This window comes from Python bivittatus, unplaced genomic scaffold, assembly GCF_059951505.1.
Source record: "Python bivittatus isolate LINGU-HERP-01145 unplaced genomic scaffold, Pbiv_v1 ctg000570_np1212, whole genome shotgun sequence".
Classification (NCBI taxonomy): Eukaryota; Metazoa; Chordata; class Lepidosauria; order Squamata; family Pythonidae; genus Python; species Python bivittatus.
Genome location: NW_028277097.1, coordinates 5923477 through 5945562, shown reverse-complemented (window position 1 = coordinate 5945562; position 22086 = coordinate 5923477). Strand labels below are relative to the sequence as shown.

The 22086-nt window shown below is 40.4% G+C and overlaps 1 protein-coding gene across 4 annotated transcripts in view; it reads right to left on the bottom strand.

The window, feature by feature from the left end:
• Window positions 1-18890, bottom strand: part of HMGCS1 (3-hydroxy-3-methylglutaryl-CoA synthase 1) — a 30150-nt gene extending 11260 nt beyond the window's left edge. For 2 of the 4 annotated variants that reach the window (XM_088152905.1, XM_088152906.1), the window contains exons 1-3: window positions 6919-7071; window positions 3110-3567; window positions 1593-1718 (exon numbers count right to left, since the gene is read on the bottom strand). In XM_088152905.1, coding sequence (XP_088009031.1) covers window positions 1593-1718; window positions 3110-3567; window positions 6919-6983 — 649 coding nt within the window. In that variant the 5' untranslated portion in view covers window positions 6984-7071. Of the gene's footprint in view, window positions 1-1592; window positions 1719-3109; window positions 3568-6354; window positions 6525-6918; window positions 7072-18793 lie in introns of those variants that run through there. The other 2 variants (XM_007430462.4, XM_025168096.2) reach the window with 2 other exon arrangements.
• Window positions 18891-22086: the final 3196 nt, after the last annotated feature.

The window sequence follows — 22086 nt, the reverse complement described above, 5'->3', positions numbered from 1 at the left end:
TATAATTATTGTATTCAGTTCTGTTGATCTTCGAATCAATTCACTTGTATACTCACACAAGCAATCCATTTGCCTGATCAATGGAAAAATGAATATATTTAACATCCTGGCTACCATTCTTGGAACAAGAACATTGCTTATGACTGTACTATAAACAGGTATAAAAAAAGCAATTACTCCAGGTTTATTAGTGTGATGTTTTAAAAATGTAAAAAGCCAAAGTAAACAGAGCAGGCAAACACTTCTTTACATAATTCACTTGATGTGGTGACTAACTAAACCTATGTTCTGGGTTTTTACAATACAGTGAGCTATAAACAAGAGTCTTTCCCCACTTGTACCTACCTAATCAGGGCACAAGCATGCTCTAGCAACCTCTATCTTTTCTGCCGTGCCCTCATAACATTGCCTTTATTTCATCCCTAACCTATCCCTGAGGTTGTTTAAAGTTGGCCTTAGTTGTTCCAGTGTTTAAAACAATGTTTTCCCCTTTAGCAAGAAACAAACTATATTAGTTCTTCTGTGGGTACAACCTGATATTCTTCGGCAACCATTCAGCCAGCTAGTCATGTGACCCTTAGAGGTGTGTTCAGCCCAGCATCTCTTAGCTACTTTAGGCTGGAGTACACATGTCAACTCCCTTCTGGCCCCTGGACACTGTTTTCTAAAGCCATTCTGCAGTGGGCAAGACCAGACCTTTCAAACTTATTTTTTCCCCATGCACACTAACTTTCCAAGTTAAATTCTGCCTTGAAGGCTTGGATCAGCCTGAATAATGGCTGAACAGTGATGGTAGTGGTAAGAGCTGTTTTTAAAGATGCATTTACTGCTCTTCTGGAATAACTTGATGATCAATTCTGGTTTGGCAGAAGTGCTTGAGCCTGTGCTTTCAGGCTTTTATTGGAAATTCCACAGTAGCCATAAGCCCATTCCAAAGGGTGAACGACAATTAGCTGATGTTCAAGTTTCCTTTAAACATACCTGGGAAAAACATTTGTACTAAGCCTGAGCAAGTTTTGATAGATGGCTAAACCTGCTGGTCTAGCCATTTCTCAAAGCTCCCTGATTCTTTAACTGCAGCAGTATCCCACTGAAAGAGAATGGCTAGTAGATATTTTCCTATCAGCAAATGATATTTGACATGCTGGCTCAAGAACTTTAGGCACCGTAACTCAGCCATGAGAAAGAGACCCAAACAAATGCCCTGAATTTGCACATCAGGCTAAGCTATCCAAAAAAACCATGATCATAGTTGAACTATGGAGTCCTTGGTACTCTCTCAGCTTGGTGTTTGCTTGCAGACATTTCATTACCCAACTAGGTAACAACATCACTGGCACTGATGATGTTACCTAGTTGGGCAATGAAATGTCTGCAAGCAAAGAAGCAAGCTCAGAGAGCACCAAGGACTCCACAGTTCAACCATGAGCTACATATATTCTCATGTGCTGAAAGTTAAACTAAGCAAATTTGTGAGCGCAGCCACTAGAGCTGTGACTTGGCTAAGTATGTTGTGTGAATTTGGCCATGAATGTGAAAACTAGCTCTATAAGCAGTACTTCCTTTACAGTAAGTGGTAACAGAACACTAACCTCGTTCAAAAATGAGGGGTGCATTTGGACCCACAAGCATAGCAACAGCACCAGCCCCTCCAGTTGGTCTGGCATTTCCAGTGGCATACACAGCTATGTCTCCAGCAACAACAAGTGCATAGCGCCCTGAAACAATACAAATACAGGCTGTGAATGGACTGCATCAAGACTACAAGAAATGTCAGGCTGTGGCAACCCTTACGCAAAGAGAAACAACCCCATCCAAAGTTACTTTTAAGCTTCAGCTATCTGCCTACTGATAATTTTAATTAGCTGCAACCATTCATTAGTACATTGAGCATTTAAAATCCTATTAAGAACTTCAGATTATGTTGTTTGTGTTGACACATATCCTGTTACACAAATTGGCATGTCAATGAGGATCACAAGTGAGAGCATTTCTAAGTGGCATTTGTGTGACTAGAGAAGAAGTAGCACAGAGAAAGGTATAACTAAATCAGTTGCCACAGAGCTTGCAGGATGAAAAGAAAATGTTCATAGGGAAATAGCTTAAGGAGATGCTGGATTTCTTATGGGAGCCTGAGGAACACAAAGATTTAAACCCAGCTGTACAGCCAAACTTCACATGAGTTTTTAGAACGCACATCTATTTTCCTAGTTGCTACAGTTAATGAGAGCTATATGTAAATTTAGCACTAATACATAACTATGAGGTTTAGTTTGGACATCAGCTCTATTTCATAGAGAATGTAATTCCTGAAAAATCTTATCTTACAACTTAAGAAGGATGGCCTATGCCATCATAAACCTATTAGTTGCTAAGGTACATTTACTGACACTAAGAGTTTTCTCTTGAAAAATTTACCATGCATACAGTGAACACAGTGCAGCAAGAACTGGCTGCTATAAAACCCACTGAAGTCAGCGTGATTTGACAATCAGAATTTATCCCATTTTACAGATGGAACCATCACTAACAAAATTATCTTTTACCAGATTATAACATTGTTCATGCCTCATTTATTTTATTTAAAAGATTTATATGGCTGCCCATCTTAAGCAACTCTGGGAGGCTCACAACAGGATCCAAATCTCTTATCAGGTTACAAATCTCTGCCCTCACCCAGATTGTCTCTGATCTCTCAGAGTGTCAACATCCTACTTAGTATAGTGTTGTAATCAGCACCTATTTTGATGAGATAACTTAAACCTGACTAGAACCTGAAGGGCCATCACCCTAGCTTCTCCCATAGATTCATAGTGATAATAATTAAAGCCTAGGCAACCACTTCTTTAACAGTCCTCTGCAATGGAAACAACATCAGAGGATTTGGCAATGCTTTATTGCTCTGGATTTTTATAACATTCCTTTCCTAACAAGTTGTGCATAAGAGGCAATAGCTGAGATACGTATCAGGAAAACTCTGTCAGTGTCTTGATCTGAATAGGTGATAACCACCAAGATGCTTTTATGGAGGCCTTTGGAAACTGCATCCTTGTTGACTCCTTTTTCAAGTTTTTCAAGGGTTTTGGTTGCCCAAGATTATCAAACTTACCATCCCAGGAACTAGATTCCACCCAGTTAATGGCATTGAAGAGTGCAGCTGTGCCTCCATAGCACGCATTTGTTGTGTCAATGCCTTCTACATCTGTGTTACCAGATTCTTCAAAGAGCTGCATCAGGACTGTCTTTACAGATTTGGATTTGTCAATGATCGTTTCCGTTCCAACTTCAAGTCTTCCAATACAATTGTAGGACAGACTGTTCCGCTCCATAAGCTTCTGGACTGCAGTGAGGCAGAGTGAATTGATATCCTCTCTATCAGAGCAGAAGCCCATCTTAGATTGTCCCAAGCCAATGGTGTATTTTCCTCCATCCACTCCATCGAATTTCTCTAACTCTGCCTGGTCAACATACTGGGAAGGAAAATAGATCTCCAAAGCAACAATTCCCACATCTTTTGGCCAACAGGCTTCAGCATTCACAGGAAGAGATCCAGGCATATTGGTATACCTAAAAAAAAAAAGTGCATGGTTTTACACCAATGTATAATACTGACATTTAATTTAAAAAAAAGAATCTACTCAATAATCTAATATTTGACACAGTAAGTGTCAAGAACAAACATCTGTTAGACAAATTTAGGCTGTTCCAGAAACAAGTGTGAATAAAGGGATGCAGAAAAGACACTGGCAATTGCAGCAGATTAAATGGCTGCAATTTTTTTTAGATTTTTTAATCCTGCCTTTATTATTTTTATAAATAACTCAAAGTGGTGAACATTCCTAATACTCTTTCCTCCTATTTTCTGCACAACAGCAACCCTGTGAGGTGAATTGGGCTGAGAGAGAGCGACTGGCCCAAAGTCACCCAGCTGGCTTTCACGTCTAAAGTAGCATTAGAATTCAGTTTCCTGCTTTCTAGCCTGGTGCCTTAACCACTAGACTAAACTGGCACTCCAGAAACTTTGTCTACTCTGATTAATATTATAAGACTCTATTTTCAAAACATCCAATGCTACAATTGTTGAAGAAGCCCCATTTGTACTGACTGCCTTGAAAACAGAACTGTGAGCAGAGGTGAGATATAAACCATGATGGAATATCTTCAACACATACCCATATTGGGAAGTGGATTTACAGATAGCAGATATATTCTCTAATGGCAATGCTCCTCCAGTGCCTAGCCAGTATACTATAGAGTATTCTTAACTCCTATTACAAATATGTATACATTCATGCTGAAAGAATACCTCATATAGAAGCACTCTTCTGGTTCAACTTATGCTATGTCAGCCAATTCCTAATTTTAGTCTAGGAGGTACTCATCCAAGAAGTAAACACAGCTGTGTGGAATTCCACTCTTTTAGTAAGAGACTGGTAAAAAAAAAAAAGCACATGCTCATTTTTTTTGTCTTTTAAAATGGTATACCGCCAGATTTCTTGCACTGAGGAAAGATGTGTTCTCCCTACTCTACAGATGAACCTCTACCTTTGGTCTAACTTGTGCTTTGCTTCACCATCTATTAATAATTATGCCCAAGATGGAAAAGAAAAGAGCAGCAATATTCTGCTGGATGAAATTGAAAATATAGTTTTGCATTCATTCCCATAAAGAGAAAAAACATAAACCACAGTAACAAAATGAAGGTGATGATATTCCCTGCTTATAAAGATACCAGGTGACATAAAAATACTGTTGAACAGCATTTGAATTCTTTTAAAATTATGAAACAAGAATGGGGAGAAAAACATGCAGGGAAGAAATGCCAAGAACGTTAAAGAAATTCAGAAATATATAGAACAGTATCTTCACATGGAGACTGTATGCCTGTTAAAAGAAAAACTTCTATTTCCACATAGCTTGGATGAAACTTTTCATATTAGTTAAGGACATATTCTGCAGTGACTCATGCACTATGTAACTGCTGTACTTTAATAATTTAGTAATGCCCTGAAATAAATAAAACAAGCACATCAAGTGACTCACTCCTTACTCGCAGTGCTTCTGAACAGCTCTTTGCTACATTATACCACTCAACAAGAATCTCATTAAAGAGGCAATTCCAAGAAGGTTATCAACTTTTTCAAATCCCTCAACTTGCCTCAAGTAGGTCAGAATTGAGAATACTACCTATTTAATCTTATTACATTTTGCTTACTTTTCTTGGTTCTATATTACCTTGATCTCTTTCCACCACTCTCATTCCTTTTTGTACTACTTCACTTCCAAAGGACCAAGTCAGACAAACCATTGGCCTTTGCCCTTATTCTTGGAAAAATATTTACATTCCAATGAACTACTAATTAAGGAATGACACAAAACAACAGTTTAAAAATTACTGCTCTCAGGAATAAGCAGCAACAATGGACAGCTACCAAGAGTTACAATGCAGAAGTCAACATAGTATGCTCCTCAATGTCAGAAGATAATTTAAATGTCTGAGTTGTACTTAACTCACAGGTTTCATATTAGTGGTTTCCCCAAGGAAAAGTAGGTATCATCTTTCCTTTCAAAGACAGATATTTATTGATTTATTTTTATTTATTTTATTAGGCTTATGCACATTCCAATCATCAACTGAGTCTGAATATAATCCTACTATATGTAAATAAGATTAAAACAGCAAAATGGCAACAATTATATAAGAAAATATTCCTATGTCAAGGAATCATATCCCCATATAGTCATGTATTCTTACACATACTGTACTCAAAAATTCTACAGCATTTTTTCCCCTCAAGAGAAACTGTGGACCAGATTGAAATGTTTACATGATAAGCTGAGTCTTTGACTCACAATATAAAGCATAATTTTTAAAATCACAAATGTAAAATTGGCAAGTTGTTATGAAAATAAAGCAACAAAGGGTGTTACTTGAAGAACACTTGGCTTCTTAAGCAGAAAGACTGAAAAATTATTTGGTGAATTTTTCTACACCTGAAGAAATTTTCAAAAACCAAACACTGATTTACAAAAAGGCAGAATCATAACAGACTTGTGGCCACCATGCACACAGGCCCAGAAATTAGCTCCAATTTAACCCAGGAGCAGCTTCTAAGAAAATATACCGAGGACTTCTTGAGCAGGGGCGGGGTGGGTAGCTGCAGCTGCGGAACAAGGCACATGTTTTGCAAGGAGAAGGTATCCTCAGACAGATATAACAAAAAATTAAAATCACCCTACTTATATTCTTATATTGTTTCACTCGCTAATGCTTTAGCATAACTATGCCACCTAATACACATATAAGCCAACCCTAAACGAAAGACTGCATAAATTACAAACTGTTTACGTTACCAGGCGCCTGCGATACACACACACACATCATGAAACCAGAACTAAGGACGTGGTAGTGGAGTCCAACATCCAGAGAAAGGCTTGTTTCTACCACAGAGGCAGAAGCTAATCCTTCTCAATTAACTGAGGGGTTGAAATCTGCCCGAACGCTCTGGCGAGCGGTTGCCCGCTTCCCCCAAGAGCCGAGCCAGGCCACGCGTGCCGGACTTCGACTCCCACAATTCCAAGCCCACCGCAGGGACCCATGGGAGTTGGAGTCCGGCACATCTGAGGTGGGGAGAGGCTGACGGTTTATGAGTCCGCCTGGGCACGCTCGCGTGTTCCCCCCGAGGCAGTCGGCGTGGAAGGGGAAGAGCGAGCGCGCCGTCACTAACGGCGCGATGCCCTTGGCGTCAGCCGCCTCAGGGTCCGGAGGGGAGAAAGGAGATGCCCATCCAGCTTCTCCTTCTCCCGTCCAGAGCAGGAAAGCCGCCAGGGCAGGGCTGCGAGCCTTCTACCTCTCCCGCGGCCCCGCCACAGCCTCCCGACTCCCGGGCAGCCCTCGAATCCCGCCCGACCACTTACCCGCAGCGGAATCCCATTACCGGCTCCGGCAGACACCGCGAGCCCCTGAGCGCGCATGCGTGCATGTCCCGCCTTCCCCCCCCTCCATGCAGTCCGGCGCTGTCACCTTGAAAGGGAGCGAGCGACAGCGCGCGCCTTCCCCTTTCCCCTCCGCGGAGCCACGCCCCCTGCTTCATTCTGACGCGCCCGTTCAGCTTCTGAGTGGCGCGCCCCGCCCCCACAGAAATCGGGCGTCCGCTGCCGCTGCCCGCGAGGCGGACGGAGCCCGCGCAGTCGCCCCTCCCTTTGCTCCAGGGGCGAGCCTTCCCGCACGCGCGCGCCTATGCACGCGCCTCCGCCGGCCCCTTGGGGCGCCGTTGGCTGGGTTGTAGAGAAGCAAAACAGAAAGCGAGCGAGTTTCAGCCGGGAACTACGGACTCTCTCCGCTTAAGTGGGGATGAGCAAGCGCTAAGGGCGAGAAGTCAAGGAGAGTTTCAGATTCTCCAGTCTTCCGTTGTCTGCCTTGAAAGGCACAGCGTGTCCCCAACACGTGGTTGTTGCCCACGTGTTATGATAATATACTTAGACACTTTTTTTTACGGTGCGTTATATTAGGTTAGCTTTTTCCTAGCCGGTTGCCCTCCAGATATGCCAATACAAGCTCCATTATACTGTCGAAGATGATGGGAGTTGTAATCCAACCCATCTAGGCTGGGAAGGATGGCCCCGATGTGCGTCTACAAATATAATTTGTGAAGAGTGGTTTCGCTACTTAATGCTGGATTACTCCAAGCCGTCAGTACTTTACACAAAACTTTTAAATTACTGTACACTCAAAACGCCTCAGTGAAACTGCATTAGCCCTGTTCAGAGTCCTCCAACATGTATAGGACTTGTGATTTTATCTTTAAACTTTCGAACGAAAGATCTATCTCTACTAAACTATGTTTCTTTGCTCCACAAAAGGAGCCCCTCCCTTTTTTTAATCTGGGCACAGGGATAGTTACAAAATCGAGTGTAAGCTTTCAACTCTCCTAGAAGAGTACATTATTATTTAAATTATTAAAGTTGTGATTGAATGCATAGCCCTTGATAGTCACGTTAAGAAAATGATAATCATCAAAATTATTGTGAGGCTACAGAATTTGTACACTTAAGTTTAGCGCCTGTTCACCTTTACTCAACTTAACCTTTGGTACTGTAAAATGTGCTGATGTTGCAGTAAGATTGGAGGCCTGTGTGCAAACAATCCTTATTACACAACAGCAAAGTTTTGCATCACTTGCCTGAGAATCAAAACAAATGTTCAAGCAGTTGTCCTGTATGCTGTTTCCTGGAAATCATGAAATGGGGGGCATAGTCTGGCTACATACAATTTGGTACATGTACTAAATGTTCTAGGTCATGCTTTGTATTTGGAATTTCAAGTAGCAACACAGCCTAGTGGACAGAGTGGCCTTGAAAACAGATTAAGACAGGTACACAGCAGATCTAGTTTACCACAAAGTAGGTGTTATAAAAGCAGTATTTTATCCAGAGCTTGGAGAAGTGCTCTGCCCAACATCCCCCTCCCCCAACAATATTAAGCAGCTTTGTTGCTGGGTATCAGAAGAGTGCAGTACTGTACAGGTAGTCCCTGGGTTAAGAATGCCTGGTTTAAGATCGACCCATAGTTAAGAACGGAGCCTATTGTAGCAAAATTTGTGTTCAATACACAGTGATGCAAGTTCATTACACAATACTACTTACACAGTATTATACAATAATATTGTTCTGGCTTACATACAAATTTGACTTAAGGACAGACCGTGGGAACAGAACTCGTTCTTAAACTGGGAACTACCCGTACAGTGTTTCTCAAATTTGGCAACATTAAGATGTGTGGATTTCAACTCCCAGAATTCCCCAGCTGCAGAATTCCCCAGCTGGTTGGATAGGGAATTCTGGGAGTTGAAGTCCAAACATCTTAAAATTGCCAAGTTTAAGAAGCACTGGTGTAGTAGAACTTCCCAGTTTAGAAAGAAACAGGAAGTAAAGTAAAATGAAGATAGGAAAGTGGGCACTGGGGTATGGAAGAGGTCTGAATGTGTCATACGTTGGTGGTGCCTCAAAACCTGTTTCCTATAGCTCCACCCACAGCCAGCAGTCATGCTAACTGGAAAAGATGCTGTTGAAGCCAACATGCATATTTGCTGGCTGGGGAAAATATGCACTCTGAGTAATTTGTTCCAGGAACCGATCAGAAGCTTTAAAAATTGTAATAATTAAAATAAATTGTATGGCTGTGCAACAATCCAGATTCAAAAGGGAAAAAAATAATTAGGAGGGCACCACAAGGCCCTCTGGTCTGCTGCTCCTTATCAGTGCTCTGATCAGCTTGCTTTTAGACATGCTTTTAAATTTTGAGAGTGGAACTAACAGAGAAGTTATTGCTTTTCTCTGGAAGATAAGACTGAAGGAGGGCCCTTCCATAGAATACAAAGAAGTTTTAAGCCCTACTTTCTAGCTAGAAGAAATGGAATTAACCTTTTCCTGCTGGCTCAACCTCCAGTGACTGAGAACCTTTAGCACAATTTATAATCCAAGGAGAATCAGACAGCTGCATAGGAGGCCTATGACATACATTTGTTCCTTGCTCTAGTTATTATTTATAAGTACTGCTAGTGATTTGTGAATTTTACTATCTTTTGCTGCCCTAGGAATTTGAGGCCAAAGGTACAGGATACAAATGTTAACAGATTCATTTTTAAATATCTATCAAGGAGGAAAGCTTCTTGTTCATTCACCACATGACTGAGTTAGCTTACAGCTTTGATCACCTCTTGGGGTGGAATTGGGAAGCAAATAATTAGTTGATTTATTTATGGCCAAAGATCTAAACTATTATATGATGCAAATAAACAAAGCGTAACATTGTTAGACTAGTTAATAACAGTACCTCTAAAATACAGTAAAATTGAGCTAACAATTCCAGCATTAGACCTAAGTCATCCTTGCAGCAATTGCCACTGAGCAAAATTTAAGAACCTTCTTAAATGTTTGCTAACATTTTCCTCATCTGGCCACCTAATGGGATGTTTTAGTGTAGAACATCAAGATCGATCTCTGGGATCATGCAGTGAGATATGGAAAACTGCCTCTAGAAGACAAATATAATTATGTTATTCTGCAAGATAATTTCTGCCTTCTTTGCTACGCTGTGGTGTGTCCAGTCCTTGGAAAGCAAAGAATCCTCATAGTCTTCCAGATTCAAATGACATAGCATTAACTCTGGCCTGTGAAAAAGCTACCAGAGTGGAACAGACAAAATACAGTGGTACCTCGGGATACGAACTTAATCCGTTCCGTGACTCTGGGCGTATCCCGAGTTGGTCGTAACCCGACGCAAATTTCCCCATAGGGTTCAATGTAAATCCGCTTAATCCGTTCCGCCCTCCGAATCTGATTGCACCCCGAAGCAAATTTTCCCATAAGGTTCAATGTAATTACCGTTAATCCGTTCTGGCGTCCGTGGACCACGCGTCAGGGGCGGGAGAACAGCCGGGCGCGGCGTGGCGGGAGAACGGCCGGGCGCCGCGCCGCACGGCAGGAGAACGGCCGGGCGCCGCAGGAGAACGGCCGGGCGCCGTGCCGCGGGAAAATGGCCACGGACCACGTGTCAGGGGCGGAAAAATGGCTGCGGACCACGTGTCAGGGCGGAAAAATGGCCGTACCCCGAGGCGGAGTTCGCACATCGAGGTAAATTTTTGCGGCCGGAGCTGGTCGTAACCCAAAAAGTTCGTTAGTAGAGGCGTTCGTATCCCGAGGTACCACTGTATTAGCAAAGTAAGTGGCTAGCATAAATGGCTTTTCATACAGACCATCCTTGATACCTTATTATTGGAATAAAGTACATGCTGTTTTATTTCCAGTGACCCTTCATTGTATCCTCGATGAAGAAAATGTCAATGATCTGAAAACTCACAGTAATTTAAATTTGTATCTCTGTGTTTCTTCCAGGAGGAAGTGAACTTGGCCAGAAGAATTAAGGGTGTAAAGAATCTTCCATACAATTTACTTTGGGCCAGCATGATATCACATACAGTATACCTCTATAGAAGGAAGAAATGTTTCTAAATGCAGGAGAAAAACACAACAAGGGATATTACGCATTACACTCTCATAAATTTAATCTGGATTTCTTTTAATACAGTCCTTATACAGACAACACTACACTGTAATGCTATCTTTGCATGCTGTAGAAACAAAATTATTACCTCTGCATTGTTTGGAGGTGTTCTGGGCACACATCCTAATGTCTTTTATGTGGTTCTTAAAGAGGATTAAAAGGTAATTAAACTCCTTCAGTTTTACAGCGGTGATACTATTTATCTTTCAATTAAGCACACATCTATTGTGGCTCTTGGTAAAGACTACAATTTATGTTTTGCATAATCAATTGCTTCATGGCTACATATGTTACTAATTACTATGTAGACTCTGCCTTAGGTCTGGGATCAAGGATTAAATAACAGCACTGTCAGCATATAAAAGGAAATTTGTGTGAATTAATATAGAAAAAACAGGTGAGCAAGTATATGTTCATGTTTGACTCTTGTTGGGCAGGTAGAGAATCAGTTTCATGTAGCATAATAATAGGTCATAATAATTTATGGTCTAGTGTAGAAGATTCTAACTTAGCCCATGGTCTCCTCAATATTGAATCAAATGCTGCTTTCAAATCAGTGAAGACAGCATCAAGAGCACTTCATGGGTGATTAGAGTATTTCTCAACAACCAGAAGCTGTAAGAATATGCACTCAAGGGTCGATCAGCCATTTCTAAACCCAGTTTGTTCCACAGTAAACACCATTTCTTTGGATCAAACTTGACTCTTGGTGGCTTTGTGGACACATCTGTGCAGTTTTCTTGGCAGTGGTATTTTTCTGACATGCCAGTATAGCCTAGCTCTGGGATTACTTGGTAGTCTCTCATCCAAGTATTGTACCAACTAGGCCTTATCCTGTTGAGTTTCTTAGCTCAGACAGTCATCCATGTATTGCCACCTCCTAATAGTAAGCCATAAACCAGGAGTGGACAACCTACAGCCCCAATTTTGTACTACTGAATGGTACAAAGCACACCTTCCCCCAAGATTCCCCTTCTTCACCATGATAAGCAAATGCCAATCACATCATGGCTTACCTGTAATGTGATATATAAACTTAGCTTAAAACTAGATTCACATACGATGCTAAACCATAATGGCAATATATGTACTAGTTATATTTTCAAAGCACAGTATTGTGTAAAAGCAGATGGTGGAAAAACATGATTCACACATATTTGCTGTTTGAGTTTTTATAGATTTATGTAAATTCTCTGACTTTGTTGCTGGGGAAACATAAGACACTACTAACCTTATCACTGGAATTTGCAATCTTTTTATTCTGCAACACTAACACTTGTCCCTTTTCTATAGTCAAGACAAGGCCTAATTGTTAAATGTTTTATACGAAATGGAAAATACAGTTAGAGCTCCCTTTGGTTGTTTGGGAGGACTTGAATTTTAATCAAAGCAGGGGCACTGGAGGTTGAATTCTTTTTATAAGCATCAACATCTAGCTGAACTTGCTTGATGTCAAAAAGTGAAGCATGACAGGCCTTGTTAGAATCTGGAGAGGAGGCCAGCAGGCCAAGGCTGTAGACTAGACAGGGAAGTTTAAAAAAAAAAAAATCCTGGAAGGAAATACTGCAAATCACTTCTGTACTGTTGTAAAACCCCTAAAAGAATGTGTTCATAAAGTCAATAAGAGTTGAGCTTGATTTTACAAGTTTTTTCATTGCTCCCCTGTGCAGTCTAAATGTAATCTCGTAGAACTCCATCATGGTAAAAACATAAAAGGGGTGGGTGAATGTAGCATCTCTACACAAGCTGAGTTGACTAAACAAGCTAAGCGGTTCCCAAACTCTGTGCCATGGTGCCCTGGGGTGCCACAGGATATTTTGCTACTTACTAAATGGAACTGTCCTAACTGTTCCTGGGGCACTGTGATACAGAGTTTGGCAGCTGCTAAGGGCACCGTGAACAGAGAACGTTCGGGAACTTCTGAACTAAGCCAAAGCCGTACAAACCATATTGGGGCTTGGCGTGCTGTATGATCCTTGTCATTGCTTTATTTGCTTATTGAACTTACATGCTGAACTGTAATAGACTCACAGCAGCTTACGACAACGTTAAACAAATAAACCACCACAATATCAGCCAATCAAAATAAACTGTAGTAAATAAAGCACAATACTTCTGGTGCTCAATCAATCCCCAAAGCCCTCCAGAAGGGTATGGTCTTTGAAGGACCCAGCCTAGTTTCTGGAGGAAGGCTGTTCCAGAGTATTGGAGCCATGATGGAAAAAGACTGTTCTCTGGCTCCTGCTCCCCTCACCTCATGAAAACAGGGTAGTTCTGGTGATTAGTCACTGTAGTTGATAAACCACAAGTCGGCAAACCATAACTCAGCACAACTTGTAAAACTGTCAGAGACACAGAGTGGAATGGAGCATCTGGGAATAGTAGCAAAAAGGAGGTCTTTAAGTTCTAGTCTCCAATGGAACATAGCCTTATCTTTAAGTCTGTATATGGATGAGAAACTTCCAGTCTGCTTTTGGACCCCGTTTTGCTAGTTGGAATCAAAAGTATTAATCTTCCACTCTAAAATTACTTCTTCTTCACCTATTTTACACAGCTATTATCTTTATATATAATATATATAATTATATTCCTAATATAATTATAATGGCGTTCTTTGATTAATAATAATTTATTAAATGCATATGCTGCCTGACTCCCTGCAACTCTGGGAGGTTTACAAATTGTTAAAAATATTAAAACAAGAAAACAATACAAAATAAAAAAGAACAAAGATGGCAGAGATAACAAACCCAGATGGGACAAAAAGAAGAAAAGAGGGCTTCAATCACACTTGCCAAAGGCCTGGGCGAAGAGCCAGGTCTTCCAGTTTGTGTATGTGTGGGGCACACGGGGAAGCCAACACAAAGTTGCTCCCAGACTGTCATGACCTGATCCTGCCCCTCCGTTGTCATGCTCAGGATTTGTCTTTGTTTGCATGCCCCACAAATGAAGTAGTGCAGTGGGTGTCAGGTCAGTTGCCAATAAAAAATAAAGAATGTGGCCTAAATGCAGAAAATTGTGGTTATGAACCCAAATCTAATTTGAGCATTGCTGCAAGCTACAAAATTGGGTACTCAGCAGTTTGGAACTGATATGCACAACATACTCACGTGTCTACTCAGATGTGCATGTGAGCCTTTTAAGTAACTTTGCAGATAAAAGCGGATTGCAGAGAAGCTAGGCTTGGGGATCTCCAGATATACATATTGTTTCACTCACTCATGTCTGACAAAATTTAATTACAGCACTCTCATTCTGAATCACCATTAATCATCATAAATTAACTTACTGCAGCTCTATTCTTTACCGCTTAAGTAACTGGCATTCAAAAAGGTGAAAAAAATGTTTGAATTAAGAAATGTCAAATTTATCACTAGAGAAAACCACAAGGTGTCACTGTCTCATATCTGCCAAGAGGACCTATTTTTTGCATTCCCATGTAAAACTGTCTAACATTTCTCTCTAAGATATATTGGATAATTCAACACAATGTAAAATCTCCTTTCCTTTTCAGGAAAAGGAAAGTAGAATTAGACTTTTGCTTTTTGACTGTGCTTGCTTAACCATGGTTTGTAGAAGCTAAACTGTGCAAATGTTTTATATAACATGCCATGGATCAACTGAAGAAGTTGCATAATAGTGTGAGGCGTGAATCAAGTCGATCAGATTAAAAGATTAACAAATGTTGAGAAAAGAAAAAGAGTGGTTTTTCCTCCAACTATCAGGTATGCAAGTATGACATTTGGCTGAAGGCAGTCATTATGTAAGAAACCTGAGATGTCATTCTCAAAAGGACAGTTTTGCAGGGGCCTGATGCAATGCTCTCTGGAGTAGCAAAAGCTTAGTCACAGTAATTTATTAATCGTTTAGGAATCCATAAAATTCTAGTTTTTCTTCTTATCATGCATTCTTATAACTATCCCCTCTGGAAAAGTTCTGCTGTCCCCAAACAATTTACAAACTGATGCCTTTCTTCCAAAGCAAAACAATTTTAAAAATGCTGAAACATGTATGCAATTTTTCTCATTCTCCCTTCCACCCCATTGCCTTTTATAATTATCATATTTACTATTTTGGCTAATAAACGCTGCTTGTCAAGAGCCTGCACACTTTTTTGTGATCTTGAATCAAATTATTGCCTTGATGTAGATTGTGGAGTTTTCCCTATATTTAAAATGACTTCCTTTGTTGTTTTTGTAAGAATAACATATACATTATAAGGAGCAAAAAGAGCACTGGAAGGGAATAGAAAATTCACTAAGTGAATCCATCATAGGAATGGGAATGACATCATTTACATTGTTCATTTAACCATTTGGCTGCCAAGCAAGGACAGATCAGTATACTAGAAGAAAGAAGACAGAAATGCACAGTGAAACTAGTTTCTTATAAGTCTGTTTTCAATAGGAGAGATTTAAACATATACAGAACTCTCCCACTGACATCAATGCGATTTAGAAGAAGTTAGGTGTAACTGGAAAGTACCCATTTACTTCTAATAGAGACTGGACAACGTATGATGTAATTCTGCTTGGTTAACTTTGAAATTTTCCAAAAACATTAACCAAAAAAGGACACACCTTAAAATTCAACCATCCTAATAGAAATGTACAGTATAGTGTGTCTTGGGCATTTTTGGAGACAGAGTTAGCATTACCAAGCTCGCACCAATTGCAACAGTGAATTGTAGCAGATTTATTTACATCTAAATCCCAACAGCTAATACAGTACTGAATTTCTTAGAAAGTACTGAATGTACAGTTAATTTGCCGCATTGACCTCAGTACACCTTTGCTAGCCTAATCCTTGCAAACAGATGAAGCAGCAAAGTTACGGCGGAACTGATTTCAGACCTGTAGGTGGGGACAGGTATGCTTTTTTTCAGAATGAAAAGAAGCAGCCACTTCTACTAAAATAATTGTAATAAAACTGCCCAGATTGCATTTTCATCCTGCAGGGATTTAGTGTTGTTTTTGGTATGATGTGTTTCATTATGCAATAAGGGAGGGTGGTTGATTTGGTGGCCTAGTTACCAAACATAATGTTCTGTGCACCTTCCTTAAAATTAGGCAGAAGTTGTACATTCACTCCAGGACCATCATGCCCTTTTGTACCAAAAGAAACCGCATTCGCTCAGTATCCTTCTGAAACACTTAATCCATCTTATAAAAATGCATTGAACTGTATCTCCATCACACACTGTGAAGAAAAAACAAACAAGTGTCCTAGTAGAAGGCAACCTCAAACCGTTTCTGTAAAGCTGCCAAGAAAACTTTGTATATACCAGGCGTCTTTTTAGAAATCTGAGTTCCCAATGTAGTTTCCAGTATTTGGTGAAAGGCTACGTTCCCTGAGTAGAATTGGTGGGGGATATTTCAATCAGAGCCATCCTAAAGTTTGGCAGTTTGATGAAAAATATAGAACATTCACTAGTTTTACAGCCATAGTGGGGATGCTAGCCTTCATCCTCTTGGTCTAACCATCCGTTCATAATTTTACCCTTCAACTAAGGCAGTTGTCCCAAATGACAGCCCATTTCAGCGGCTTTGTGCTGGGTTCACATAATATATTAAGCCCCATGCAAGCACACAAGGTTTAATGTGTTATGTGAACTCAGTCAATGAAAATTGGGCTGCTAAAGTAGAAATGATTCTATCTATGAGTGGATAACATATTGTAGGTTCCCAGCCTAAAGAGCAGAAAACAATAGAAAAGCGAGTCAACCAAGGATGTCATATCTAAGCTTCTTCATACTATGAATCCAGAGGTAAAGGGATGGATTGTTTCAAATTAGTTAGAAAATCTTATTATTTAGCTGTCAATTCTTATTACTTTGTCTATTTTAGTCAGCCTGTGATCTGACTCCAGTATTAGTATTTAAACTGCCAAACTGTCATATGATTATCCTTATATTTATTCCAATCCAACATGACTTGTAAGGATTTTTTTCTGTTAATATTTTGTAATTTTTTTAATGTTAATTGTTATATCTTGAACATCTTTAATGTATTCTTTTTCCTCTCTTTTTTTTTTTACCTTTTAAGTATTTGTAAAGAAGCATTCAGATACATTTTTTAAGAGTTGACTCTTTATCCTAATTTCCTACTATTCAATCCATCAGGGGGAATCCCCACAATCTTTTGCCTTCTCCTTTACTGTCTCTTCTTCAGGTGTAAAACCCAGTGGACTTAAGGGGACATGTCTTTGAGTAGTTATGTACAGGATTGCACTACTGATCTGTACACAGTGTCGTAGAGGGGGTGGGGGGGAAGGTTGACTCAAGCCTGCTTTACTTCTTTCCTCATTGTTTTTGGATCACTCTGAATCTATTAGGGTAATCTAGGGAAAAATGGCTAATAGCATCAACCAGATAATTGGCAAATTCCTCACATTCTTGCCTCAGAAATCCCTATCAACACATTAAAAAAAACAAAAACAAATAAAACTAACTAAAGGGAAAAAATACATGGGTTTTGAATTTGAAAGAGTGTAATCCTCATGCTGGCTGGGGAATTATGGGAGTTGGTCTACACCTCTTAAAGTTACCAAGGTTGAAAAACACAATACTAATCATTATCTTCTTCATCTGTTATCTGAGAGGACTTCCAGAGAGGATGGGAGAGGGAAAGAAAGCACAATTTATTTGCTTGCACAAATGGACAGGTGCCTAATATTTCCAAGGAGCAGCTGCCTCTGGATTTTGTTTGGGCAGGGCAGAGAGAATGCAGGCAAGCCAGTGACAACACCATGCCCACTCCCATGACCTACTTGTCTTTCCTCAGTCTCTGTGGGAAGGAGTAGATCTAATGCAACTGTCAGAAGAGAGGCAGTCCCAATTGCCACCTCTGCCCTCCTGAGACAAGCCAGTTTCCCTGTTGCTACATTGCCTAGGAACAGAATTTAAGGACAACCCACACCTCTTCCCTGAATGGGGCGAATGACTGAACCTTGTGGCAAAACCTACCAGTACCAGGGTACAATGCAAGTGATTGAGGAAGTAATCTCACCTTCTGGGAACGTGCTCTGCCCCACCATCTCCAACCATATACCTTTGTATATGCATAATTAAAACCTCAGCTACCCACTATTAGAGTCCATTATGGCTAATTTTTCACACCCACCGCTTGCTCTATCCCCCATTGGGTTATCCTTTGGTTCTTGGGCATGCCCACGATCAGGGTGATAGGATTCCCAGGAGGGGGCCAGGAGGGTGCATATCCCCCAGAAACCTATTGCAAAAATCTCCCCTTAACCTCAAACTAGCCTTGTGAATAGCAAGCCCTTATCTGGCATTGGGCTTGGTCATATCTGGGGTCTCCAACAGTCTTTTACAATAAATTCACGCACTTGCACATTTTTACATTGTCCTTTAACAAAAAGAAAGCAACCAAAAAAACCCAACAACCCAACCTTAACAAAGCAAACAATCAAAGCTTTAGAAGAGCACCCCATCTAATTCCACCCCCCCCCCCAATGATCTCAGAAGAATCCTCTCTTGGAGTGCAATCCCATACCTACGTATTCAGCTCATTTTCTGCTTTTAATTCTATGCAAGGTTTTCTGAAAGTGAATCCCATTGGGAATTTATAAAGGGAATGGAGAGGATTGCTTTGTTTTGTTGGATCGTAATGTCTTGGAAAGGGCATCCCATTTCTACGAGTAGCACAATTAATGACCACAACCACAACAATAATAATAACGCCACCGCTCCCTCCAGGTCCAACCCACCTGTATGCAGCAATGGCTCGCCTTAACCTCAGTCGCCGAATCGCTCGATCTGAAAGGCAACAGTCCTGGAGATGCGCCTTTAAACCAGCCCCGCCGCCTCGGCTGCCACTCGAAACCGGTGAGTGGCAGCTCCTTTTGCCCAATCAGAGGCCGCTGCTCCGAAGCCTCACCCTTTTTCCTTTTCCCGCCAATGAGCGAAGCGAAATGGGAAAAGAGGAGGGGGTGGTGTGAGAAAGTGACGCCGCGTGGCCAGAGGAAGGGTGGCCAATGGGCGCTTCGCTGAGGTGCAGGCCGGCAAAGGAGTGCGTGACGTCAGAACCCGGCGCCCAATAGGAGGCCACTGCTGACTGCAGGGTGAGGGTAGTGTGGCTGTAGGTCCTCTGGTGAGAAAGAGGAGACGGTTGCTTAGCAACGGGAGGAAGGCGTTCATCTTATCTGAGCCCAGAAGCATCAGGTTACTCATCCAAGAGGATGAAGCTTTCATTGGGAGGGAGAATCAGTATGAGAAAAAGTAAACGTTCTGGTGATTGTTATTTAAAAAGTTAGCTGCTTTTATTTGCACATTAGCAGCAGCTGTTAAACCTGACAGAAAGATAGAGCAAACATACTGACTAGGAATGATGACTCTGGAGGATGCCATATTGGGGAAAGTTCTGATCAAAATAACTCATGGGATTCAAAAGGTTCTGGATACACTCCCTCACATCTTCAATTTAAAAGACAATTGGTTATTGTAACCATATGGAAACTCCAGATTTCATGACAAGATGCATCTTAATTACTTCCAATTGTTGTTGAATGTTAATAAAAAGGGGCTATTGACTTGCAGACCTTTTTGTAGACTTATCCACGGCAGGTTGTTTGCTGTTGGAAGCAGTTTGTTGAGAAGATATGACATGGGATGATTGAATGATTTTGATATTTTGAATATAAGGTCCAGCATCTTAGCCTGGTGGAAAATAATAATAATTTGTATTATTTATTCAATCATTTTAGTTTATTCATATATATTTTTCTTATTACATTTATATCCTGCCTTTCAGCTTATATTAGTATTCAAAGTAATATATATTCTTGGAAATTATTACAATAACCCATAAAGTAGAATAATATTACTAACTTTATATTCAGTAATTATTATTTATGTGCTTGCCTGGGATGAGCAAGAACTGTCTCTGTGGATACCACGGCCAACATCCTGAATAGTTTCATGTTATCTGTAAAGTTAGCCACTTCACTGCTTATTCTAAATCAAGATAATTTATGAAGAAATGTAATAGCATGGGTCCCAATATAGTTCTTTCTCCAAAATAGATGATCACCCAGTCATTTCACTAGATCTGTTCCTATTACCTTCCTTTTCTTTAGATTGTACTAGAGTCTCAGTGTTAAGCTAGATTCTCAGTGTTAATTCTCAATGTTAAGTAAAACAGTTGTTCACTTGCTTCTGATGCAATTAGCTAGCTGACTTGGAAAAATCAAGGGCAAAAGTGTAGAATCCTGGTTGGCTGAAGAGCAGCCTTTTATTTCTATGTAATCTTTGGTGAACAATAAAGATATAGGCTATTATATATTTAAAAAACCTCCCAGAAAAAGTATAAATAACGTTATTAGTTCTGCCCTTGTATAAATTAAATTGCCTCCCTCAAATAGGAGTATAAAAGCCATAACTCAGTATCTATAAAGCAAGATACCTTTGGGCAGGGCTCAGTAATGAAAGGTTGAAATCTAATAATAGGGTTTGCTCTATATTATTAGCTTGATCATTTCACATTTATGCAAATGTGTATGGTTCCTGCCTGGGAAAAAAACAGCCAGTGCCAGTATGTTTGTTTATATCATCTGTAATCAGACTTTTGTAAGCTTCTTACATAGCTAATATAAATCACTCCTTTTCAGCCAGAGACTCCTCAACATTTCAGGCTGTTGGCTGGGAATTCTTGTGGTTGCAGCTGCAATATGTGAGCTGCACAGCGTCTTTCTTCCTATCAGTGGCTGTCAGGCATGTGACCAGTAATATTGTGACATCACTCATATTGGCAGGGGGTAACCCTTTTGGACCTTTCTTGAATGTTTTTAGGATTTAGGTTGGTTCAAGGACAAATAATTGTGTCAAGGACCAATTCTGTTCTTTTAACCTGCTGCAAACCATGAAAGATTTTTTTAGAGATAATGCCATAGGTCTCTGCAGGTCATTTACTCAATTAAAATAATACAGGTACAAAAACTGTAAGTCTCCCTGAAGTCAAGCTAAGGTAACATGTGTTGTTTTCTTGGCAACAGTACAATAAGTTGTTTGCCATTGCCAGTTCCTTTCTAGTGGCATTCTGAGCTTTTGAACGTATAGAACTCTTGTTCAGAAAATGAAAATTTCTTTTTCAAGATATGTTTCTGGGGCGTATTCAAAAACCCTTGCAAAATAGTGTCTGCCATCAAGTGTTATTCTCTCAAGAGTTCTGCTAGCCCCACTTTAACTTCACAGAATAGTAGGATGTGTTTTTAGACCAGGCATAAATCCAAACATAGAGGAGGGAAGGAGAAGTGGCAAATTATCTATAGTTTCCAAAGTCCTACTGGCCAAGTAAGGGCACCTTTATCCTATTTTTTTTAATCTGGTAATTTTTTAATTGCATAATTACTGTCTTAACAATCCATTGGTTTCAGTAGGAACAAAAATGGTTGCATCAGACTCATATAAGAAAAGACTTATTGACTTTCAAGAGTCTGGAAGGGAGGCCTGGAATTCTCCTTCCCATTGTGTTGCTACTATGGGCCATAGATTTTTTACACCCCCACCCCTGGATCTTCTCTGCCATGGAATTATCCTCTACCAATGGTGTTCTTCTTCCTCCATATCTCTGAGAGCCATCTGCAAGGGGTTAGAACTGGGCTATAATATAGATTGATTTTCTCCACGACAATTTATTCCTCACCTGGCCTTTCAGGTCTTCCAGTGGTACACCCATCGCCACTGTAACTAAGTCCATCCACCTTGCAGCTGGTAGTCCTCTTCTCTTTCCTTCCACCTTTTCCAGAATTAAAGTCTTTTCCAGAAAGGTAGGTCTTTGCATGATGTGTCTGAATGTAGGATAATTTGAACCTGGTCATTTGTGCCTTGAGAGAAAACTCTGAGTTGATTTGTTCAGTGATCCTTTGGTTTGTTTTTTTTGGCTGCCCATGGTATTCTCAGGAACCCTTTCTAACACCAAAGTTCAAAGGCCTCAATACTCTTCCTATCCTATTTCTTCAAAGTCCAGCTTTTGCTTTCATAGAGTGTTACATGGAATACTCAC